A 26470-nucleotide genomic window follows, 5' to 3' on the forward strand; every position below is an offset into this window, starting at 1 on the left:
TTTTCCTTTATTTGCTTTATTCTTGCAACTATCAACTTTGGGACTTGTTGCTGTGCTCATCTAGCTGAAAATAACTTTTAAGGTTTGTTTGGTTTTTTTTTATTTAGGCCATGTTAGTTTCCCAAACCATTTTGCTTCCTGGATGAACAGACAACAGTTCCAGAGAAACACTTTGTTCCCTCTTTGTATTTGCAAAGGGGTCTGTGAAGCCTTAACTTAGGAGTGGATTTGAGTTCTCATTAAGGCCTTATTGGTAGAGAAACTAATGCAAATGTAACAGATGCCTAGAAATACATATGTAGAACGATTCCATTATGGTTTTAGTCTGGAGTTACTTTGATTGCATTTAGCTTAAGTTTTTAAATTAAAAAAAGCAACAAAAAAGATGTATGGAAAGAATGAAACAAGAGACATCACTATCAATTTGTCTTGGGTACTGAGCAGTTTATGGTGTGTTCTTACAGTAAGGAATGTTGATGTTGCTTGTTTTCAAGAAGAATTACATTTGAGTATCTCAGGAAAAGCAAGGAAAATAACATCCTACTTTTACACATTGTCTGAGTTGGCACCTGCTTCCATTGATCAAGCTGGCATGGTGACATGCTTCCTAAAGTGAGACCATTCTTGCTCGTTAAACACTTTTAAAAAATATTTGCTTGTCATAGAAGAGATCACACAAATTATTGCTGTTCCTTTTTGGTATAGAAACTTGAATCCACCTCTGAAGTAGCTGAGTCACCAAGTTACTGCAGAGTTTAAATTTGGTGTCTTCTGTTTTATCCTCTCAGATTTGTTTCACTTTGATTAAGTAACACAACACTGGAGGAATGATCCAGATTAAAAAATAACTTTTCTCCCCAAAGGTTATTTTAATAGGGATCAGTTTTTTGATCTGGTTCTCAGCTCAGCCACAAACTCTGCCCACAGCTGGAAAAGCCAGACAGGGAGAAGCAGGAGTTGTGCTCCCATTTGAAAGAAATTCATACAAAATGCAACTTGAGCATTAAGTTGCATTATGAATGGGAAGCTATAGCTCAAACAATTTAGGTGCTACCAGTCTTTTGTTGCTTAAACTGTATGAAAAGGTTGTTTCTATTATTGGGTCCCTCACAGATTGGTAAATTGGCAACATACTGTGATAGTTAAAGACACTGCCCTATTCCACTCACACAACTAAATCTGAAAGAAAATACCTGTGCATTGCTGTTTTCCTGTCTATTCCTTAATTTTTCTGCTTACATCTTACATTGCCTCAAGGAAATCCCTGTGCATTTCAATGACTTGCCAGCTGGAAAAAAAGGAAGTGTATTTCAGGTCAGTTTTTGTATGTTGTCTAAGAGCCAGCATTAGTTTATTTGCAAATCCCTTGTATGCTCAAGCGTCTCAAACCATGGAGGAAAACGACATTAATTGAAGTAGATTTTGAAATCACTTAACCAAGTATCTTGTGTGATCATTTCATAGGGTTGGTGTTGAATCAGCACCTTTTTTGCTGAAGTGTAGTTTGAATTTGTCTGTGACTGAATTGTAATTCAGTTCTGGTTTAGCTAATAGTTTAACCCTTTTCCTGTCTCTGAATCAATTAATTTAAGAAAAAACAGCATTTAGAAGTGAAAAATATTACATTATGAGGGGCAGGAACTTCACAGCTGATTTTTATTTTTCTTACTTAAAGCTGAGTCACAGTGTGCTGTGTCACAGTCAGCTCCTTTGGAATCCCCACAATCTGAGGCTGAGGAGCTGAAAGGAAACTGGTGTGGATTCCACTGGTGGCAATTTTGTGCCTGGAAGTGAGAAATGGAAGCCAAAGAGCATAAAACTTTGCTGTCCTTTTACCCTCCTGGTTTAAGCTGTGCCTCTGTTGGTACAGTCTGGAAATAAAAGCTGAATTCTCTTGAGGAAGTTACAGTGATGGTTTTACTTGCTGGTGAGAAACTCGGGCTCAGAGATCCTTACAAGTCCTTTGGGGATGTTGTTGCTGTAAAGAGAGACAATTCTCACATCTCCCTGCACTGGGAAAACAAGGAGTGAGGCATAACCAGCACTTCACAGTAAAAGTGGTTTTCTTATGACTGTCTTTAGTAATGTGTGGAAAGACTATTGAGAACTGCAAATTATAATAAAGAAACAAAGACCTAATGTGGTGATGGCAAGATGAGACAAAATATGGTATGATGCTGTTTTTGCAGATCACTGAGTGCAAACAGTTCCCACACTAAATAAGCTCTGTTCTACTTTCATGGAAAACAGAACTCAGAGCTTCTTTGGTTTTAGGTTCGATTGCTTTGGTTTAGTTGTGGGCTTTGGTTTAGCTGACACTGGTGCTGCAGTGTTTGTTCCAGGATAGCTGGATTGGCACAGCTCCCTTGGGATACATGAAGCTTATCCCAGCCCAAGGAGTTCTTCTGCCACCTTCTGTGCATCATCAGCTAAACTGACAAACCCACGGAGTCTCCTCAGCAGATTTGCTCTGTGTTAGGATTTTTATTGTCATAATTGCTTAAGAAGGGGAGGAAGCAGACACTGTACTTTTCACACCTATAGGTGACATACCTTACTTGGCATTATTCTGTGTTGTCAAATGAATCTGAATTTGGGGCTAAATGGAGTGGCAGGCGGATTTGATTCAATCAAGACACACCAAGTAACAGTAATGGCCTCAGACACATTGTATTGATTGAATCCAGCCTAGGCCTGTCAGGAGATAACTTGTCCTGAATGCTCCCTGTGAGTGTGAAAGGGGAGGGTTTTGTGGGAAGGAGGAAAAGTCATGTAGTCTTAGTGTCAGAACTCAAAACATGAGAAGTTTTGTTTGTTTATTTAAACCAGACTAACTAAGTTTTGCCAAAACTTCAGTCAACATGAAAGTTTCTCTGGGAGCTGACACTGCATTTCTGCTGGACAGCACTGCTGAAGTAGCTGTGCCTACAGAACTAGTGGCAGACACTTTTCCTAAAATTGTTGAAATTACTCGTGTTGTTAGCCTTGTGAAGCTGTTCTAGATTCATAAAACTCGGGATGGGCAAATACTCCTACATTTATTTTCCCTCTCTCAGTTATATATTCTTCCATCTATATGTTAATATGTTTTTCATATTTATTTATAGTTTTCTTAAGGATTATCTTGACACACACTGCCAAGCTTTTGGTCAGTTAGAAGTCACCATATAGCTCCAGATTTGCTGTAGAATTGTGTAGAAAGTAGCCAAACCCACTGTTATATGGGGTTTTTTGTTTTACTGTGCAGTTATATAATTTGGGGATGGTTCAGTTGTTTCTTTGTAATATTCATGACTTCTGACCCTTAAGGTTTTATCTATAATTCCGTTTTATTGCATGCACTAAAAACTTAAGGAAAAAAGAAATATGTTAAACCAACTCTGATGAACTTTCACTTATGTTTTGTCAACATCATGTCTCTGTTCTGTGATTGTCCTTTACAGCTGATTGCATACCTGTTTCTTTTGAAAAATGTCAGAAAGTTTTTTGTAATTGAGCTGAGCATTTCATATTCATTAGGAATCACTTAAATTTTGTTCTCTGACAATGAAGTTGCAAATGTTCTTACTTTAAAAAGATGAATTTAAAATCTTCGAGCAGTGTGAATGACTAACCATGACCTTGCTGGAATGTTTTGCATCAATCTGCACTCCTCAACCCTGTTGTTTGTGTGTGTTGCAGATCCTGGCTCTGCTGAACGCACAGCACAAAAAAGGAAATTTCCCAGCCCTCCACATTCCTCTAATGGCCACTCACCACAAGATGCATCAACAAGTCCTATAAAAAAGAAAAAGAAACCTGGTCTATTGAACAGTAATAATAAAGAGCAGGTAAGAGAAGTCATGGTTTTGTTATGCTAGAATATGAAATAGTAAAGGATGAAGAGACAGCTGATCAGGAGCTCACTTTTCTTTAGGAAGCTCCATTTCTATACTCCTAAGAAGTGGATATTAATTTTTGACTGCAGTAGGGGTAGGAGTTGGCATTATCATTTGGATTTGAATGCTCTTTTATTATAGTTTTACATGGGTTGAGAAAGACCACCTGTGTCCTGGTTATTTATTTAATTAAGCTAATGAGATGTGTAATCAATAAATGTCATTTTGAACAGGATTATTATGAAGAAATGTAAAAACAATAACAGAAACAACAACAGCCGTTATAAATTAAAACCATTAAAAGGAAATGCATGATAGGTGTGATATCCTAGATGAGAAAGATCTCATAATGTCAGTGGAAGTTCCTCATCTGCTTTCAGTCGTGTTCTACTGCCCCTTTTAAACAGAATTCAGCTCCATCTTTGGTACTCTGCAGGTTCCCTCCCCATCCTTAAAACCTCTGGACAATGTACACTCCCAGCAACTGGTTAAATCAATGGGTCACACTGACTTTTGTAACCTTATATTTAGTGTCTTCTGTACACTGAATTGATAGAATTTGTTGTTGTTTGTGAAAGAACTTGATTCTGGAAGACTTTGACAGTTTCTGCTTCATTGTATGATGCTTATGAAAGAACTACATGAATTGTATTGAATAACAAATGCTGTAAAGCATCTGCATCATCTCAGAGGCAATTAAAGCAGTCGTCAGCCTTACTGAAATTACTTCACATCTCATGTAATAATGACATACCTGTGTGTTTTTCAAAGTGCTCTTGTGTGTTGCTGTGGGTTTTTTTGCCAGGATCACATAAACATGGGATTAAGTTGTGAGCATTTAAAGCACCTTCCCCTGGCATGACAGCATCCACATTAGATGTTATCCTGGTGCAGTTGCACAGGTGAAGAGAGAAAATGAAATTCCTGCAGTTGTCCTGGAACAAAGGGATAAATCAGGCCTTAAAAACCAGTATCAATACCTTATCTTCTTTCAGGGTAACTGGGAAGTCTGACAGTAGCATGTGGAGATGTGCTTACAGTAGTGCACTGGGGTCAGTTTGGCTTTTGCTGAGCTTCACTACAGGCTGGATTTATTCCTCCACATCCTGGATGTTTTCGGGGGGGATGTTGCCCCACTGAAGTCTGAGCTTCCAACCGCGCAGTGTAGAGAGAATTTTACAAACAGTGGCATTGAATTCTAGGGTATTAATTTCCACTTTTTCTTCCTGCATTTAAAAATATATGTAAAAACACAGTTGCAGTTGTTGAACTTGATACATTCCCCTCAGTAAATCCTTTTCTGTTTTCCAGGTATCTCAGAGCTGAAATGTACAGGATAGAATAAAGTTGTGTATCTAATGAAGAAAACCAATCATACTTGCTTATTTTGCTGTGTTTCCTCCTAGTCAGCAAGAAAATATAATCTGTGTGGTTTTGTTTAGCTTTCACAAGTTGTTTTTAATATTGTCTTGCATGTCAAATTTGAAGTGGGCCTGAAGATTGTTGTGTCTAAAGTAGGTGCAAATTCTGTTCTATGTGGTAGCAGGAGTTGTTAGGTATTCTTTCACTGCTGAGCAGACTGAGTTAAGCACACAGGAGCTGGTTTTGCTCTCAGGTTAAATTTAAAGTATAATGTAGCTGATAGCTGTGGTTCTGATTGGCTGATAAATCTGTTATGAGACATGACAACATCCTTGGAAACCTCTGACTTAATATTCTGCATTATAAAGTGCTTAGTAATATTTTAGTATCTCAAGATACAATTACTGAAGTTATAGTTGCCTGGTGCTTTGTATCACATGTTGTAGATGCCCTGAAATGTCTTCACAGGTATTTAAAGTGCTGAAATACAGGCAAAGATTTACAGAATTGTAGAATGTAGCTAAGACAGCTTAAAAATCAGGAACTTTTGATGCTTTATTGGTCAGATACAATGTAATTGAGGTTGTCAGCTGGTTTTACTACTAGCTTCAATATTAATTTAAACTGAATATAAATAGTGATCTTTTTCTTTCCAAAACAGCACTGCAATACTGTTGCTTTTTTCTTCAGTTTTCTATGTCATTCTATGGGTCTTAATAACTTTAATAAACACTTTAAAGCAAACTACCACCTATTTGAGCTTGAACTTTAACAACTGTTAAAATTTGACTCTTAAAACATTACTCTGATTACAAGTGAAAAGGTCCTTTGATGCAGTTGAATCAGTCATTTTAAGTCCTTTAGTTTTGTTCTTTCGGTTTCATTTGAATTTCTAAACCTTTTTTTTTGTTTTGTTTCTTAAACTTCACTTAGGCAAAATAAGGTGATAGATGTAAAAATGATATAATAAGCATCCTTGAACAGAAAATTGATTCTTCTCATGCTTCAGCAAAATGGACTTCTCTTCAGTTTGGATGTTATGAGCTGATTTCTGTGGAATAGTTTCACAGATTTTATGTTTTTCTTAAAGCTGAATTTTTGAATCTTACAAAGTGTAGCTATACTACTTATATCCACTTCAAAATCAGAATATGTATTAAATTCTTGTGGTAATTTCCTTTATCTGCAGTGGAGGAAATGCCACATGGCTTCATCTCCATGTATACAAGATTGTGATTTCGGTCTCACAACTGTGGTGCATAAAAGCTGCAAACAAAACATGTTTCTGCACTGGAAATTACAACTTTCTCTTCCTCACTCTGGGTTTCCTTATGCCTTTGTATCTGTTTGAATGATTGTAGTAGCAATATGTTTGAAATGGAATTAAACCCTTGTGCTGTCCCACTTATTCCACAAGATCTCATAGACCCGTCCTTCTGAAAGTCTCGTCCTATTATAGGATTAAATGTCTATATAGAGAAAGTACAGAAATACCAGTTTGCCCATTTCTGTGGTGGGAACAAAGTGTCTTTTCAAACTTTATCATCTGTAGAATACAAAATGAAACCCACCAAAACTGAGAGAAATTAATGTGAAATTTCTCAATAAATTGTTAGCAGCTCTTCAAAGCTGATGTAACAAACTTCAGGTATCTGTGGACCCACCTAAGCCATCCCAGACTCTTCACTTCTTGTGTTTTGGCATCAGCTGTGTCGTCTTTGAGCTGTCGGGCTCAGGTGGAAGAACAGTTCATGCAGGTTACAAAGTTAACACTGTTTTCTAGTTCAGGCAAACCAATGGAGATTGTGAGTCTTAACTTTTGATACGCATTTAGATGATGAATGAAATCTGTTCCAGTGTTCCTGCTCCTGTAGCAGAGGTGGCTCCTCAGGATGTGAATTTGCTCCTTCGTCCTCCTTCTCTACAGTTTGCCTTATTAATCAGAATTGGCCCTGGCTTGCTTCATGGTGCAAAGCTGTGAACTGCTGCAAACTAGCTCAGATTTGCATGGTGTTCTACTCCTTGTTTCAGGACTAACTTCTTCAGTTGTCCCAGATTTAGCCACCACTAAATATCTCAGTATTGAGCTTGCACAACCCCATGGAATTCTGAGTTTAGAAGACCTAATAGCTTCTATAGCAATACTTCTTTCTTGAAGCTAAAAGTGTTTGCTGTCTCTTGTTGGATTGCATGTCTTGCACTCGATGCCCTCACTTGCCACAAAAATTTATTTCTGGTCTTGAGTGCAAACTGTGATTTGACACCTGAATCAGAAGTAAACTTCTTTATGAATGATTTTGTGCAATGACTAAGATACTGTGCTTGCATATATGTTAATCAAACTCTGTAAATTGCTGTTTGCTTATATATTATGAATATTATGATTTGAAAAAATGCAAATTTGTTTTGAAACCAAACCTGTTTTTCTTGCCTACATTTCAGTCAGAACTAAGACATGGTCCGTTTTACTATATGAAGCAGCCACTCACCACAGACCCTGTTGATGTTGTACCACAGGATGGACGGAATGATTTCTATTGCTGGGTTTGTCATCGGGAAGGCCAAGTCCTCTGCTGTGAACTCTGTCCTCGGGTTTATCATGCTAAGTGTCTGAAACTGACAGCCGAACCAGAGGGGGATTGGTTTTGCCCAGAATGTGAGGTTAGTTTGATATAAGGAGTGGATTTCTTTCTTGTTTTTTGAGATTTAAGCAGCTGTTTCTGTGTTCTGAAATGTTTCTGGCTTATTCCTATATTGCCTCTTGGTAAAGGTACCAGAAAAGTCTGTACAGAAGAGGAGCCATCCATGGCTCTGCTTCACCACTTGTCCTGTGGGTGTGCCTGGGTTGTGTTTGCCTTTTTACCATGAGTCTTCAACTTCCTTCGTGTTTCCAGCTTTAGAAAAGCACCATTTCAAAGAGTGATCTCTTCATCAGGCACCACTGATTCTGAAAACATTCTGCAGTTTTCCACTACTGTAACTTGTGCTTCTCCTAGAGGGCTGATCAGTTTTTCATCAGTGCCAAAAAAGGGGTACTGTGGGGTCTACATAAACAAGTGGGTATTTTATTACTGGTTTTTTTGGTGGGGCTGAGGAAGAAGTTAATTGTTCCTCTCCAAAGGTTTCTGGGAAGAGAATACTTAGCATCCAGTTATCTGTAATGAAAGCAAATTTGTTTATTACGTGTTTTTCTTTGATCACTTTGATCACTTATTGTATTAGAGCCTTCTCACTTGTTCACATTGCTGTGAACCCACATTGTATTTGGGAATTTTATGTATTCACACATTCACTTTGTGTGAAGATGATGGATAATTTTCTGTTCTTTTTTCTTTTTTTTCTTAATGAACATACCAAGAACAAAAACCAAGTAAAACAAACATCTGAAGTACCTACACTGCATCATCAGAAAGGGGTTTTTTTAACTTACAAAACAGCTATTATGTTCCATGTGAGTACTAGAATGTTTCAGTGGAGAAGGATTTACCTAGAAATGTTTGCTGACTAAATGTTTTTTTAATCTGAACTTGTAGAAAATCACAGTCGCAGAATGCATCGAAACACAGAGTAAAGCAATGACAATGCTCACCATTGAACAGCTATCATATCTACTGAAGTTTGCACTACAGAAAATGAAACAGCCAGGGGTAAGGAAATGTTTGTTATTTTTTCTTTAAATACTTGGATCAAATGTTTGTCATAATCCTGGATTTTGCTTCCTTTACTGAATGATGAACCTGGTTTATCAGTTTGTCTGGGAGAGCTTCTGTGCTGCCTGCCACCTGTCCTGCACAGGCAGAGCAGCTGAGGTTCTAGAGACTGCTTTGGAGTGCATTTAAGATGTAGTTTCTTGATTTAACTTCTGGATGTATTTTCAGTAGATATAGTGAAAATACAGTTTGGTTTTCCAGTGGAACATGGTTTCACTCTCTGAAAGTGGACAGGGGTATTTCTGAGATACAAGGGAAACGAGGAGACATGATCTATTCCCAATACAGTTATATGGAAAGGACCCTTGGGCCCAGGCCCTGTTGTATTACTGATTATACCTGTTGAAAACATAGCTGCTATCTGTCAGTAGAAATGGTTCTTGCCACAGAAATCAGTTGTATCATACACTTCTGAAATACTTAAGTTTTCCTCGGTGTGTGGAAACCAGCCATTAATTTCATGCATTTCGAGGCTGCTGTTCTTTTAATATTTATTGTGGAGGTAAAATTGGCTTTCCTCCAGGTTGTCTCTGCCTTAGACTCCTCAAAATCACCATGCCTCAAAATTTCAGCTATTCCAGTCACTCATTCTTGCTTCTAAGTTTGAACAATTCTGGCCACTTGTTCTCTGCCCTGCAGGCTGTGCCTGGTTTTCACATGTGTGAAGATAACAGTTAATCAAAATGTGATGTGATGAGTTACCAAGGGTTGTCTTAACTCCTCTTGCTCTCAGTACGTAAGTTAGAGGAGCAGAGAGGGTGTCTCTGTGCCTGCAGTGTTACAGTAACCATAGGGTATGTTGGAAAAACCATATGTGCAGAGTCATGGGCTCTCTGCGTCTCTTTTTCTCTATGACAAGGATTTTAGCAGAACAATAGTGGCAATTTCTTACCCTTGGGTACTGACAGATTTTGGCTCTTTGAATCCTTTCACTCTGGAGTGGTAAATACTGTCAGATGGAGCCCTTGGAAGCTTTAAGTGCAGCTTTTCAGTAGCAGTGTCAGTGTTTGTTTGTATTAAATTCACAAAGTGTTTTGAAAATGTGGTTAGAAAGCTCATGTGTAATCAATGTCATTGAGATGTTTTGCCCTTCAGGCATTTTACTAATAACCTGTTGTGTTGGTATCAAGAACTTTAACTGGTTTTGGTCCATGAATTTCAGTCCCTCCATATTGGCAGATACAGTGTGGAGTCCCTCTGATAGAAGTTCAACTGTGTTTGCATTATCAAGCTGTGATTGTTTTGAAAGTTGTGATTCTAATGAGAGTCAGGAAAAAGTATTTGTGGATCTTGTGAATTGGAAATTTAGTGTCTTTCTTCTGGTAAAAATGCTCTGTTGAGCCTCATCTAATACTCTACACAAAAAAACCCTGACTGTAAATCACAACAGTACATTTAATGAAACTCCTGATTTTTGCAATTCATTATGTCCAGCATATGAAAAACCAGTCAAATGGGACCTTTTAATTCCTATTGTTTTCTAATAATTTACTTCCTCACAACACTTTATAATTACCTTTGAAGAATTTTCTCTGATAACACAGTTGGAAGCAGTGTTAGAAAAATGAGTATTGTGTCATTGATGAAACTGTTCAGTATTAGTAAGCAGTGTGGTTTATTATTTCCCCTGACAGACAGAGCCATTTCAAAAGCCAGTTTCGCTGGATCAACACCCAGATTATGCAGAATATATCTTTCATCCAATGGACCTTTGTACATTAGAGAAGGTTTGTATGACACTTAACAGAGGAAGGTTCCTTGAATTTGATTTCCATCTGTAAGAGCTCTGAAGTATTTGATGGCAGGGCAGAGAAGCTGCTTGCAATTATTTTGATGGGGTTTTTTTGTTATTATAGAAGTCAATTCAGATAGTTTAAAACAATCACTTGCCACCTAAACAAGTTCACTGTTTTGTCTGAACTAGTGACAAATGCTCAGGAAAAACAGTGTGAAAAAGACAAGCTTACACTGCTGACTTCCTTCTGTTAAATTCATCTAATTCCAGGAATGGTCTCCACTTCTTTAAGCAGGGTTTTCATTTGGTCATCATGTTTGCAAGCTGTTTATGGATCACTGGTTCATTAGTCTGGGACCATTTGATGTATATCCAGGGGTTATTCCAGACTCATTTTACTGATTGTTCAACAAATACTGTAATTTCCACTGCACCTGATGTGTAGAATAAAACAGAAACAGTCAAGAGGTGGATAATGGGATTTTCGTTGTCAGTTCAATAATAAATTAGAAGTATCATATAATGAAGAAATTCTCCATTCTCTACTGCTTAATGAAGAGTGAATCATTGCAGAGCTTTGTTCTGTCAGCACCTTGGGAAGACAGACACGTTTTCATTCTCCGTATCCTTGCAGTGGAGGCTGGTGTCTGTGGTATAAAGGTGTAACAAAACCATGGGACTAATTTTATCTAATCAAATTGCTTTACCTAGTGGGTAGACTGGAATATTAAACAATCTGTCTAGTGTACTATGACCAGTCATTTTTCTGGGTCTTGTAAGAATTAAAAAATAAAACTGCTATGGAGTGATAATATGTCAGTAGAGAAACCACAGACTCACTTTCCTGCAGAAACATCAGATGGAATTTGATGTGTCAGGAAATTTAACAGGGCTTTTTTTGAAATGTTGAAGATGTTGATCTAAATAATTCACTATTTAAGGGTAGTTTAAATAGGTAATAGATTTTCAGGGCAGTCAGAAGACACACTGAATTTGAGAGATTCTTAAGTATTTAGGATCATAAGTCTTGCAGTAAATAGGTGTTACAGAATAACAGAATGGTTTGGATTGGAAGGGACTTTAAGGATCATTTAATTCCAACCCCCTCCTGTGGGCAGGGACACCTTCCACTAAACCAGGTTCTTCAAGCCCCATCCAACCTGGCCTTGAACACTTAAGAGGGGTCAGTTTTATTAATTGTCTGACTGATAGGAAACAACCTTGAGGAAGAAGCTGTCACTTTTTTCTTGTTTCTATTTCCTGATACATTCTCAATTTCTTCTTTACAGAATGTTAAAAAGAAAATGTACGGTTGCACTGAAGCATTTTTGGCTGATGCCAAATGGATTTTGCACAACTGCATTATTTACAATGGGGGTAAGTATTGATATGTACTTATGTCCTCAACTAAGAAACTTTGAAATAGTTAAAGTCATGAAGGAGTTTGTAGGTTTCTATGATGGCAAATGCTGAAAGTATCTTCCTGGTAATTACCATAATGCCTAAACATAACAGATTTTTTTCGTGTGTGTGTGACAACTGACTGTAGGGCTAAAGACAGCCTGTGCTGTCACGTGCTCATTCCACCTTAGAAAAAAAACTTTACTTAAGTTAAAATCACAGAATTGTTTGAGTTCATGAAATCATTGAATGGTTTGGATTGGAATGGACCTTAAAGATCACATAGTGCCAACCCCCAAGTTGCTGTAGCATTTTGCATTGTGCAGCACTTAACTGAGACCTAATTGAGCAGATCACACAGTACATTCCTCACTGAATATGAGGACTCTTTCAGTGCATTGGTGGTGGGAGGGCTGCAGTAGCATTGGTGGTGGGAGGGCTGCAGTAGGCTTCAAAAAGGAGCATTTAAAGATAATTACAGTGTTAGAGTTGAGAAGAAAAGTGCTGATATCCTGCTTTTGTAAGCATGTAGTTTGCAGACAGGTTTCTACATCATCTTTTAGATGTTCTCTTTTGTTTTTATCACTAACTTTTCAATCTGAAAACTGTTGATTTTATCATAATTGTTGCATAACAATTCTCTTGGTTAAAGCATTTTATTGTTTCCTCAGGAAATCACAAATTGACACAGACAGCAAAAGTCATCATCAAAATCTGTGAGCATGAGGTATGAGTGCCCCAATTAACTTAATTGTTCTGTATTTTTCAAGTGTTCCATTTCATGTATCCATGAGTGAAATAAAATACGCTTTTTAATGTGTGTGTTGCAGAACTGTAATTTTTATTGGCTTTCTTATCCGTGGTCTACAGAATGATGTTTGGCTAATGTGTCTTTCATGAGGATATTCACTATTTATAATTATAATTTCCAGGGAGGGGAGGGAAGAGAAAAAAGTGAGTATGTGGATTCTGCACAAAGACAGGATCGAGATGCCTCAGCAGTGCCCAGTACAGGGGAACAGTCACTGCCTGGTCCTGCTGGCCACAATACTGCTGATACCAGCCAGGTGCCATTGGCCTCCTTGGGCACCTTGGAAATGTTGATTTATGACCACAAATTTGTGGATAAATTGTGCTAGCAAACCAGACAGGCTAACAATACTGATCACACTTTGGACTCTTCTTTAATCTCTTCAATAACTTTGCTTTTGTCTTTTCAGATGAATGAAATTGAAGTATGTCCGGAATGTTATTTAGCTGCTTGCCAAAAACGAGAAAATTGGTTTTGTGAGCCTTGTGTAAGTCAAGGGTTATGGTAGTCTGGCTACTGCATTAAACTAGCAGTTCTCATTTCACTGGTCTCTTATCCTATCTTTGTTTTAAACCTGTGGTGGTTACTGAGTTGAGGAATGCTGCTGTAATTTACCAGATAGCTTGTGCTGCTATAGGATGTTCTTTGTGGAGTCAGACTGTATAAAGATGTTTTTGCAAAAGAATTGGTTCAGTAGGAAATAACTGTAAAGGATGTCAGCAACCAGTTCAGTGCTCAAGTTGTTTGTCCTCAAATATGAGATAATTGCTCCTGTGTCATGTGTGCTTGCACGTAGTACCAACACTCAGGGAGGATTTCTGAAATGGGAATGTCTCTCTGCAGGTGTGCAACTGAGAATTTACACTTGATTTTTCTTTCATGACCTATCGATAGGTTGTCTGTTTTCTGTTTAATACTACACCAAACTTGAGAAGTTAAGATTCTTCAGCAGAAGTGTATAATCCATGAAGTTCTTGGATGGTCCTGGTTTCGGCTGGGATAGAGTTCATTTCCTTCTTAGTGGCTGAAACAATCCTGTTTTGGATTTAGTATGAGAATAATGTTGACAACACTGATGTATTGGTTGTTGCTAAGCAGTGCTTAACCTAATTCAAGGACACTTCAGTGTCTCATGCTCTGCCAAGACACAGACTTGAGTGAAAATAAAGAGCATTTCAAAGATTGGCCCTAGCCTAACTTATGTCATCCTACACATTTGGAGGGGACTAATCAAAACTAAACGAATAAAGAAGTGCAATTGCAATTAGTTTAGTTGAGGCATGTAAGGTTTTGTGTCTCGGGTGTTTTTTATACAATTGTATCATTTGTCCTCTCAGGATTTATATGTATATAGTAAAATGGAATTTTATACTTGGCAAGTGCCTTGAGTGTGTTGGATCTTTATTGAATGTAATAATGTATACAATTAAAAAATACGTTTATTATCTGATTTGAAGGTAGTACTGCTTGCCTTTTCTTACTGTGTATTTTGCCTCTTCCTCTAGAGCAATCCCCACCCTTTGGTCTGGGCTAAACTCAAAGGCTTTCCATTCTGGCCTGCTAAAGCACTGAGGGATAAAGATGGGCAAGTCGATGCCCGTTTCTTTGGCCAACATGACAGGTGGGAATTTAACCAAAGGATGTCTTTGGCTGTACTTAAAGAATTCCTGTTGTAGTTTTGTATGCTTAAGAGTTTTTGGATCCTGTCTTTTGAACCTGGACTGTAACAAACTACATAATAATATAACATAGACAGTTTTCCTTACATGATATCTGTAGAATGTGAGCTGTGTTTGTAAGATTAGTACATACAAAATCTGGTGAGTATGCAAGTTAATTCCTGTGTCTGGTGCTGTGCTGTGGAGAATAGTAGTTCTTACAGGTTGAAGAAGCCAATAAAGTTGTTTATGTTGTCTAAACATAACATTTTCAACCTGTGTTGAAAATGCCAGTTTTACTCTGAAAGTTGTTCAGTTTTGTGTACTTGGGAACCCTCTGCTTAGGTGGAGACGGTCATGATTAATACAAGTTGATTTGTCATGAATTTAAAAATATGAATCCATATAGTGATAAAAACATGTACTGTAAACCACAACTGTATAGGGCCATGAAATAAAGTCAAAGTTCCTGGCATCTTAGAATTTTGGGAAGCACAGTTTTAGGGTCTGCCAGATTTCATGATAAATAAATTCTGTATAGTTCTTGCTGATACTTTTACTGATGTTGAGGAGTTTGGTCAACGTGACATGGGGTATAAAATGATTTTAAGAATGTGCTTGTAAAGCATCTTTTTTCCTGACCTGCTTGTTATATTTTTTTACCAACTACGACAGATGGAAAGACTGTTTAGCAATGGTTGTCTCACAGTTACATGAACTATTCTAATAAGGAGTATTTTGTCATATTTGACCAGTATTTATTCATGTTTTATGTGCTACTTGATAAAGTCAAATAAGGTAGTGATAATCTAAGGCATGCAATTTGCTTACTTACCAAAACTAAACACTGACCTGTTTAAGGAATGTCATAAAAGTTCTTTGAAATAATCTGAGGTGTACATATCTTCATGATTAGGCTAAAATTAATTAGCATGTGCCCAAAATTTGCCAGTGTCAATCCACAGCATGAAATGTAGTTATGTTATCTTTTATTTTTCTGTTTTATATATAGGGCCTGGGTTCCAATAAATAATTGCTACCTCATGTCTAAAGAAATTCCTTTTTCTGTGAAAAAGACTAAAAGCATCTTCAATAGTGCAATGCAAGAAATGGAGGTTTATGTTGATAACATTCGTAGAAAATTTGGAGTATTTAATTACGCACCTTTCCGGACACCATATACTCCCAACAATCAATACCAAATGTTGTTAGACCCTGCAAACCCAACTGCTGGAACTGCAAAGACAGACAAGCAAGAGAAAATCAAACTGAACTTTGATATGACAGCATCACCCAAGATTCTGATGAGCAAGTCTATGCTGAGCAGTAGTACAGGCCGTAGGATTTCACTGACAGATATGCCACGGTCACCAATGAGCACAAACTCATCAGTTCACACTGGATCTGATGTTGAACAGGATGCAGAGAAAAAAGCAACTTCCAGTCATTTTAGTGCCAGTGAAGAATCCATGGACTTTATTGAGAAAAATACAGGTAAAATAAAAAAAAAAGTGGGGTTAAGGACTGTGGTAATGCACTAGTTTTATTCCATGTATGTTTAAAGATAGACTGCATTATGACTTGGTTTAAGAAGAAATTTTAGAAAAGAGATGAGTTTAACTTTCAGTATCACAGATAAGAAACATCAGTTCTCTCTGTCATGTTGAGAAGGAATAAATAATCTTGATAAGTGACCAACCCCTTCTGTTTAAATAGTAGGAAATAGTTGTAATTATCAAAATGAATGGAGAGTGAAAGTAAATACAAAAAGAGTTAGATTTTTCATGGCTAGGAGTTATTCTTGTTTTCAATCTGTCTTTATTAATTTTGTGCTTTTTCAGCTTCTCCAACAGCACCAACAAGAACAGGTCAAGCAGGGAGCTTGTCAGGCAGCCCCAAACCTTTCTCTCCTCAAGCCTCAACGCCAATTTCTGCTAAGCAAGAAAGAACTTCCACTCCAGGAAGCATTCTGAATCTTAATCTTGGTTAGTCTTGACCTTTGCAAACCTAATATTCTTACAGCTGAACAAATTATGGTGGTGTCAATGCAATGTAATATGGACAAACTTGCTGGTGTGGCTTTAAATGAACAAAAGTCTTTAAATGAGGCACATTTAAATGAGGCACAGTAATTATTGTTTCATCAAATTTGCTGGGGGTTTTTGCATTGTTTTATTAAAGAACATTTCTGTTATTGTTACTTTGTGTTAATGAAAGGTAAAAGTTAAAGGATGATTTTTTTTCCCTCAACCGTCCAAGTGAACATTTCTAAACAATAGGTAAGTTTCTAAAGGTTGTAATTACATGAACTTTGCTGCTCTTCTCCCCTCAGTCTCTCAAGGGAATTGTTGGCAAGGTTTTCTTGTGATCTTTAGGATTTACTAGGGCTTCTTCTCCCTTGCATCACCTCCTCACTGACCATCCATCCCTCTCTAGGGAGATAGATGGATAGAAGGAATTAGCAGAATTCTTAAAGTCTTAAAACTCCCTAGAAGTAAATTTTGTGACTGTGGAATTTTGAAAGATGGAATAGGTAAGTATTAAGTTGATAAAATAGTTCGTACAGCCAAATGGATGTAAATCAGTTTCCTCAGCTGTGCTTTGTTCCTGTGAGTATTCTGATTCAGTTCTGGCTACTCTTTACGTCCACATGTTATTACCCAGAGAAACAGGATTCCCTCCCTTGGTATTGGCCAGTTATTTCAGGAAGGCCTGAGTTCAAATGCTGAATTATGTCTTCAGTACCTTACAGATACTCTGATTGTGGATACAAGATAACAAGGCTATTTTTCAGCATGTTAATCTATTTGTGTGGACATAATATAGAATTAATTTCTTCTGCTGCACTGCAGCTGTTTGTCATCTCACCTGAGGTGGCTTTGCATTTGGAAAAACACTAAAAATCTGTAGTGCTGCAGTTGTTTGAGCCCCAGATGGGAGACATCAGCTGAAGCATAGAACATTTTGAGTAAATAGTGTGGAATCCAGTGTTATGGTCCATGAGTAATACCATAAAAGAACTGCTTGAAGGCTTTCAAGTTGAGTATCATTTTTCCAGCTTTGGGCAATTTCCTTTGCTAAATATACTCTTCGGTGATAGGAATGAAAATGGCAAATCTTCTTCATTTGTGTCAGCTATGCCAGATGTGGATTGTTCTGTGATTCTGTGATATAACTTATTGTGACTCATTGTCCTGCATAATATGAACGGGGTTTCTCTCTGCAAAAACAGAAGTGAAACTCCCAGAAACAAAGAGACTTTGTGTATTGAGTAGAGTAGTAGGAGGACTCAGATCCTGCAATTCAAACTTACAGAGGGGTGTCTGGTCAGAGGAATCACTGGCTCAGCCCTTTGAATTTATTTTACTTCTCTCTGAGTTGTACATCAACAGAATATGTCTTGTAAATATATATATCTATTTAAAGTAAAATAAGGCACAGTACCTGGAACAAAACTTTAAACAAAGCACAAATGCACATTGTGCCTGTGTTACCTTTTGTTTTCTCCACAGCCTCTGACCTTTCCCAGCATATAGCACTGGCTCTTTTAATACTACCATGGGCCAGTGCATGGAGTTAAACTGGCCAAATATAATTCTCCTCTCCATCCCTTCCCCTTTCTTCATGTGCCCTTCCTCTTCCACCAGCTAACTCCAGCTGGTTTAGTGCCCTGAGCGCTGATGGAGTGTCAGCACTCTTGGCAAAGAGTAAAGGGTAGGACTGTGCCACAGAAATACAGTCTCTGAAATGGAAAAATTGAAGCAAAAATGTGAAACTTAGTTGCTAAGACAGTTTTAGCTTTATTCCTGTAGTGTGTGTGCTCTTTGCAGACAGAGGGAAAAGTCACTACATGTAGATGAAAACTCAAGATTTTGCTGACATATATTGAAAACTTCATTATTTTATTTTGAATTTATTAACATCTCCAGTGTAACAATCCACATTTTTATATGTATTCTCATGACTTAACTTTTGGATTTTAAATGCTGACTATAAGGATTTTTGTTTCTGTTTAATTTTCTCTGTGAAAACACTGCTAGCAGCAGTAAATACCAGCAGTAGCTTCGTAGAGGTGCTGTCAGAAGCTTACAGACCTGAATGGTGGTTTCACATTGGTGGAGAAAATGTCCACACAATTGATTGCACACGTTTTATGTGTGAAATATGTTGTGTCCGAGAGGGAGTTTGTAGTAAAGTCATTTTAGAACTATTATTTAGCCCACAATTGTAAAAGAAGTGAAATAAATGATCTCTGTTCCTTTTGTAAAATATTTTTCTGAGATTCTGTTCCTTTTCCTAGACCGTAGCAAAGCTGAGATGGATCTGAAGGAGCTGAGTGAGTCGGTGCAGCAGCAGAGCACTCCAGTGCAGCTCATCTCGCCAAAGCGGCAGATCCGCAGCAGGTTCCAGCTGAACCTGGACAAGACAATAGAGAGTTGTAAAGCACAACTGGGTAAGTGTCCCTCAAGAACACAGTGGACGTCTCAAGGATACACTTGTGGAAGTTCTGAATTGGAGGTTTAAGTAAGTTTTTGACTAGTAAAACCTTAAATATTTTGTGTGTTAGGAGTAGAGGATGTTTGAACTCTTTGAGGCAAGTAGAATGCACTGAACTAGTTTACTTTAAAACAGTGAGACCTGATGTTCCAAATTTTTGTCAAAAAACTTTCACCTTTTAATCTGTTTTTGTACCATTCTGATGTGGGATGACAGATAATCTTACTATTTGCTTTGTAAATCAAAATTTGAGACTTTGTACCCAAGTTCTGTCAGTTGCACAAATTAGGATGTAAGTAATTGTCATCAGCTAAATAGTATTAGTGATTTTAAAGTGGTTTCTTGTGGATAAAAATAATTCCTTGTTGTGTTTGCCAGCATTGGGTCCTTAGTTGAACAAAAGAGCTTGCAGGTGTGGAAAAAAGCAGGGAAAGGAGGGCCATTGAATGAAATAAAAGGATTAATTGGAGTATGTAGAAGTTATTTCCTATATACTCTTGTTCTGAGATAGTGTTTGTAGCTTAAGGACTGACAGTTAAGGTAATGGTATGTGTACACTTTGTTCCAGTATATAGAGGAGTTTTTTCTGGTAATTTCACTCAGTTGGATGTCAGCATGGAATGTATTTTCCTCCCCACAATTAGGAATAAATGAAATCTCTGAAGCTGTTTATACTGCAGTAGAACACAGTGACTCTGAAGATTCTGAAAAATCTGACACAAGTGACAGTGAATATAGTGATGAGGATCAGAAATCAAAGAATGACCAAGAAGATGGTGATGACAAGGAAGGTACAAGAAGTGACAAAGAATCAAGCTTGAAAAAAAAACCGAAGCCCCCAGCACAGAATGAAGACAAGGAGGAACTTAAAAGCACAAGCCCAGAAGTAGAGAAAACAGAAGAATTGATCAAGGAAAAGTCTGTTTCAGACACTGAAAAAGACTTTTCTGAAAAGGGGAAAAGTTTACAGCATCCTGCAAAAGAGAAGCTGAAAGGTAAAGATGAAACGGACTCTCCAACTGTGCATCTGGGCCTGGACTCTGATTCTGAGAGTGAACTTGTCATCGATTTAGGAGATGATCATTGTCCTCGTGAAGGAAGGAAAAACAAGAAAGAATCTAAAGAACCTTCTCCCAAACAAGATGGTAGGATGAAATCTTTTCCTTCATTTTTTTCCTTCTGTTCTGAAGGGCTGTTACCAGACAGAATTGTTACCTTTATTTTTGCATTAAGATAAAAATCTGTACTACAGCAATTTTTAGGAATGACTTTTCATTCTTTGTAACTATGAAAAAAGTTTTCAATACCCATTGTAGTTTCTGGTTTAAACAAAATCTATTCCATTATTTTCTTTCAGCAGAGTAGAACTATGAATATCTAATGTGTGCTCTGTGACAAATGTAGAGGGTTTTTTTGGAGTGGTTTGGTCTTTCAGTTGAATCTTTACATTTCCATTGATCTCCCAAAGTTGCAGATACAGAAGAAGTTGGAACTTACCAAACATACGAATTGCATAAGATCTCATTCAAACCAATGTAAACACTCTCAGTGATAATGAAAAGAACAGTTAAGTCACGTGTTGTCTCTGGGATATTGTCCCATGTTTCTGTGTTGCTAAAAGAGGAAAGCAATCTCAGTTAATGAGTAATGTGCTTTGGCTAAGCTTGTTTTGCATGTTAGCCTTTTGACAAAACCAAACAGAAAAACAGATTTGAATGGTTAGATTGAAAAATATTTTACTCATATCTTTATTTTCTTGTGGATATTTTATAGTGTGTTGGCTCAGTCATGTTATAGAAAACATTATTTTAAATCCATTAACTAAGTGTACTTTAGAAGACTACTTAATGCCCCTGGATTTTGAATTTTAAAACACAATTTAATGGATAAGTGTTTATTGTTAGAGAATCCGGAAATAAGCTTATAAAATGAAAACAGAATTGTAATTTTGGGGATTCTTAAGGCCATTTCCTCTCATCCTTTCGCTTGAGACACGGCAGGTAGTTTTAGAGCAGCAAGGTCCCCCTGACTTCTCCAGACTAAACAACTAAACAACCCCAGTTGTCTCAGCTGCTTGTTTTCTAGACCCTTCCCCAGCTCTGTTGCCCTTCAGTCCAGTCTGTCAAGATCTCTCTGCAGTGCCTTTCTACCCTCAAGCAGATCAACACTCTCGCCCAACTTGGTGTCATCTGCATTTGGTTCTCAATGCCAGTTCACTGTTGTTTAGAAAATTTTTAATGTGCTATTCTTTCACTCACTGTTCAGTCATTGATAGCTTAGAATGCATTTTTCTCCTGATAGAAATTGGGATGACAGGTGTAAATGGTAATGCAGAAACATCCTGACAAGTGCTAACCTCTCATAAATTCTGAGGGAGTTCAGGCTGATTTTTCTGGGCTTTGTACTTTTGTTTTGTTTTGCTTCGTTATTGATGCATCTGAATTGTCACCAACTTCAACTAGACTGAAATGACTTGTAGAGTATCAGTTACTTTTGAGGAAAATAATTCAAAGAAGATTGGAAGGTCTTCCAAAAATTAGATGGAGAATTATGAATGAGATGTGTTGGTGAAAAACTGTTGTGAAATTTTATGTTTGTTTAGTTGTAGGTAAAACTCCACCTTCCTCCAGTGCAAGCACTCAGCCTCTACCAGAAACTCCAGTGCTCACCCGTTCTGCAGCTCAGACCCCCCCAGCTGGTGTGACAGCAACCACCAGTGCTGCTTCCACTGCCAGTGCTCCATCTGCAGCCACAGGGAGCCCTGTGAAAAAGCAGAGGCCGCTGCTGCCCAAGGAGACTGCCCCTGCTGTGCAGCGGGTGGTGTGGAATTCTTCAAATAAATTCCAGACATCCTCTCAGAAATGGCACATGCAGAAGGTACAGAGACAGCAACAGCAGCAGCACAGCCAGCAGTCTCAGTCACAGCAGCCTCAGTCCTCCCAAGGGACAAGATACCAGACAAGACAAGCAGTTAAAGGTACACAATTTCTAACTCAATATGCCTGTGGTGCCAGTAATTCCCCAGCAGTGATCTCAGTGCTCCAAGGCTGCCCAGCCAGGACTTCTTCCATATAAACAAAATCTCAGTGTGGTTCTACTCTGATAAGTAGCTTTAAGATACAGCAACTTACTCATCATACCTGCTCTTTCTGGAATGTATTTAGAGTCGTGTCTTCTTATTGTAATGACAAAAAAACTGTGTGTGTCTGTGTAAATATTTTTGCTGTTCTTAGCCATCAAAGATTTTGTAGACCAAACTGAATTATATTTTGAACTATAGAATAAAACCATTAACTATTCCACTTGCATGTTTACCACTCAGTGTACAAATTGCTTCCAGTTTTACCTGACAAGAAGCTGATCTGAACGGTTTTTCAGAGTATAATTTGACAACATTGAAATTACCCAGGCTCTGTTTGTCTTTGAAATCCCTGTTGTTTAACAAAACTTTGGTGGCAGTTTACTGAACAAACAGCCCTGGCATTTTAGAATGTTTTCACAACTGTTTTCTTACCATCCCTTTGCTGGAGGTTTCACCATTAGCAGGCACAGGGTAACACAAGCCTGAGCTGCTGTTGCTTCACTTTACAGAACAGCAGCTTTATGTAAATTAGCTTCATTTTAATTTCAAGTTAATAAACTGAAATGTTTACTGCTGTGCCTGATGAATAGACCTTCTCCCCTCTGCTAAAACCACTGGCACCCTGGTGATTCCATAGAGAAGAGAGGTTTAGGTAATGGCTCACATGCAGACGTTCATCAGAGGCTCATTTCTCTGGTCCTAGACTGCTTTTGTGTCCCTTATTTAAGCAGAGTTGAGGAAGGGATATCTTTCTACTTGCAGACTGCACAAATTTGATACAGAAATATTTAGTGAGGAAAAACAAATGCGAAACTTGGTGAAGCCTTATTTTAATAGAATCATACTTTAATTCACACCATAATAATATGAAAACTTAAAGTTTAGCCCATGAGTTTATTTTATCAATATTGTTTACTTATTAAGCACATCATAGCAATGTTCCATCTTAAATATTATAGACTAGAAATCTGTCAAATGAAAGCTATAAAAGTATAGATTTCTTATATACTGACTTGACGTGAACAAAAATATAATACATAGAGATAAATATGAATAAGTTTTTTATTTCAATAATTCCATTTTTTAGTATACTGGCAATGGAGGCATCTTGTTTAATATGAATCCGTAAAAATAACTTTAAAAGTCTTGTTCTAAAAAAACACCAAACTTTTAAAATACTGAGGCAGGTAAGTCATTAGAGATGAAAAGGCAAAAGTATTTGCATTTTTTGATTTTTACTCTGTTTTAAAAAAAATTATTCACTGTTTACAATTGTTTGAAATATTGACCAAAAATGAGAAAATGTTTCCTATCCTGTTTAACACCATGAATAACTTCTTTGCTTTAATGAGTTAATTAGTGTTGCATTCCTTGATCTGCAGCCAGTGAAAGGCTAATGTTGATCTGAATATCTGTGTATTAAACCTGTTGCAACTCTAATAATAGTTAGTAGCATTAATACCAAAAGAATGGGAATAACACAGAAAGTATTAGTAAAGTAGGATTCCTTCAGGGGTGGCTCATTAAGTCTTATTTCAAAGCAAAAAAAGAAAAGTAATTCAATAATATGTTTCAAAGTTATGACAAATGAAAATGTTAGTCTAACTTATATGTGTGATATTAGTTGGAAGTTCTCCAGATTGAGATATTAGGAAGGGACTTCAAAGGCAGTGGGATAGAAAAGTCCCAGGATGGGAGGAATACAGAACTGAGGGAGACTTTTGCACTGGCCAGTCTGAAATAATAAATTTCAAAGTTACATTTGCTTCATTACCTTTAAGCCTTACAATTAGGTGCAAGTTCAGTGGCTGGGCACTGTATAATTAATCATTAGATGGCACCATTGTATAAGTCATGCAAGTCTGAAGTGGTTACATGCACACAGTTAAATTAGATACTGAAGTCAGAAGTTTGCCTGTTTATTTTCATAATTGCTTATGTGATTGATCCACTCAATGTTCTCTTTTTTCAGCTGTGCAGCAAAAAGAGATCACCCAGAGCACTTCCACATCCACTATAACCTTAGTCACGAGCACTCAGCCTATTTCTATGGTTACCAGTTCTGGATCTGCAAGTACACTTTCTTCCTCACTTAGCACAGACCTGCCAATTGCAACAGCATCAGCTGATGTGGCTGCAGATATTGCTAAATACACCAGCAAAGTAAGTTTTTGAGCAAGGATTCCTTGCAATTTGATTTTGAAGCGAACTAATTCTGAAATAACTTTATTTTTGTGTTGTCATATGTTGCAAATTCTTCCCACTAGGTAGGAACAGCTAGATTTTGGTGAGAGTAGAACCACAGTTTTAGACCTGGCTTAATGCTGCCATTCCAAGACAGTGTGAGAATGTGTGTGTGATGGGCTTCAGCTGCTCAGACACTTCAGACCCCTTCCTTCTCATGTCCTGCTGCTTCTTATTTATGTTACATTGTGGTGTGGAGCATTTTCTTTGTTTTCTCCTACAGGGGTAGATATTCCCCCAGCATCATATTTACAGCAAACAATATTTTGTCATCTGTGTCCAGTAAAACATACACAAATTGTACTTTTCTTTTAAAACACTGTAGAACTTCATTGGGTGGTAACTTGTCATAGGTGTGTCTCCATGCATTAAAACAGACTCTGAGATGTTAAAGAGAAGGGGTGGTGTAGTACTTGTCTCATGATAGTGACAGTGAGAGAAGGGACATTGGTTTTCCACATAGTCTTAGATTTCAAATTAAAAAACCTCAGTGTGAATACTATGTATTTTTGCATTGCCTTTCTTCCCCAAACTCATGATTATATATTTTTTATTTGTAAATTATATCAGTAGCAATTTCTTGGAAAAGTAGAAGGTCAAGCAGTTCACTAGGAACTTAAAAAAACTTAAAAATTAGAGTCCTGATCAAAAGTATTTGTTTTACTTTCTACAAAGTCCTCTAAAAGTAAACCCAGATAAATATATACATATGTATATAGATATTATATTGTTGATAGCAATATAAGTTCACATTAGAGTGGTTGAAAGGAAGTGAAAGTGGGAATTATTAAAAATATATGTCAAGTAATTATTTTTTTCTTTTATCTTTCAGATGATGGATGCCATCAAAGGAACCATGACTGAAATATATAATGATCTTTCAAAAAATACTACTGGCAGTACAATAGCTGAGGTTAGTCTCAGATTTTGTGATGATTTGTTTACCTGTTTTAACCAAAATAAGGATGTCAAAATTTTGAGCAATGATACTTTTATTCCCAACCCACACTGAATGACAAACTTGCTTTTCTAAGCCTCATCTAGTTAAATATAAAATAAATTAATTATCATACTAATAACTGCAAACAGCACCAAGGATTATGTTTTTGATTCCAGTCAGAAATTTAAAACTTGACAGTTTCAGAGGAAGCAAGAGCAAGTTTAATGGAAGTTCTTTTTATTTCCAGACAATTCTGTGCTCTTTATGATAAGCAAATCTAGCAGACAAATATTTAGAATACTTCAGACTTTGGTTTGGGGCTTACTATGGTCTTGTTGTAGTGTTTAATATGAAGGAGCCTTGATATAAGTGATGAACAGGCCCATTGCTGTGGGCATGTTTTTTTGTATTCTGTAATTATACACCCTATTTATTATTACTATTAAATGTTTAATATTTAGATTCGGCGTCTGAGGATTGAGATAGAAAAGCTCCAATGGCTACATCAACAGGAACTCTCAGAAATGAAGCATAACCTAGGTATGGAAATGATAGTCCAAAACAGTGTGTCAGGTTTTGTCCTACACAGACAATGGAAACGCTTGTAGATGTTTTACCTTCATCACATGATGCTACAAATTGTCAGAACAGAAAACATTGTCCAGCGTGCTGTGCTGATGTTAGTGCACACCTTTGGAATCTGAGCACAAAGTTACTTTATCTATGCATGAGAAGGAACAGGTGTTCAGCCCTCTGAGACAAACTAAGGGTGAGCTTTTGATGTGCAGAATGGCTCTTTATTTTATGCATCACTGGGTAATCCTCTTCATGAGATAGTTTATGCTGATTATTTTGTACTAATTCTTATATGAACCAGGTTTTGGTAATACAGCCAATTTACTGATTGTAGCTGGCATTTTCATTCAGATCAACTGTTAGTGTATAGACTTTATTTCCTTATTTAAAGTGAATAGGCAACCCTGACTCAGTCTTGGTGCCAGACTATCAGTGAAATGGGGTCAAAATGCTACCTTAAACAGGTAAAAGAATAGTCCTTCTAGGAGGTAGACTTTTCATTTCTACACTCAGCCATATTGGCAGGAAATGAAACCATAATTAAAATGTGATTATTCTTATCTTTTTTAATGCTCT

At 37.3% G+C, this 26470-nt stretch overlaps 1 protein-coding gene across 8 annotated transcripts in view; it reads left to right on the forward strand.

Moving 5' to 3' along the window:
• Nucleotides 1-26470, forward strand: part of ZMYND8 (zinc finger MYND-type containing 8) — a 51287-nt gene that overhangs the window by 17234 nt on the left and 7583 nt on the right. For 7 of the 8 annotated variants that reach the window (XM_071573264.1, XM_071573257.1, XM_071573263.1 and 4 more), the window contains exons 3-18: nt 3682-3830; nt 7683-7901; nt 8774-8887; nt 10585-10677; nt 11975-12062; nt 12758-12813; nt 13307-13384; nt 14403-14518; nt 15568-16049; nt 16397-16540; nt 18856-19008; nt 19697-20197; nt 21655-22029; nt 24107-24297; nt 25211-25291; nt 25780-25858. In XM_071573264.1, the coding sequence (XP_071429365.1) occupies nt 3682-3830; nt 7683-7901; nt 8774-8887; nt 10585-10677; nt 11975-12062; nt 12758-12813; nt 13307-13384; nt 14403-14518; nt 15568-16049; nt 16397-16540; nt 18856-19008; nt 19697-20197; nt 21655-22029; nt 24107-24297; nt 25211-25291; nt 25780-25858 (2919 nt within the window). The remainder of the gene's footprint in view (nt 1-3681; nt 3831-7682; nt 7902-8773; nt 8888-10584; nt 10678-11974; nt 12063-12757; nt 12814-13306; nt 13385-14402; nt 14519-15567; nt 16050-16396; nt 16541-18855; nt 19009-19696; nt 20198-21654; nt 22030-24106; nt 24298-25210; nt 25292-25779; nt 25859-26470) is intronic. The other variant, XM_071573262.1, reaches the window with a different exon arrangement.

Source organism: Pithys albifrons, chromosome 18, assembly GCF_047495875.1.
Source record: "Pithys albifrons albifrons isolate INPA30051 chromosome 18, PitAlb_v1, whole genome shotgun sequence".
Classification (NCBI taxonomy): Eukaryota; Metazoa; Chordata; class Aves; order Passeriformes; family Thamnophilidae; genus Pithys; species Pithys albifrons.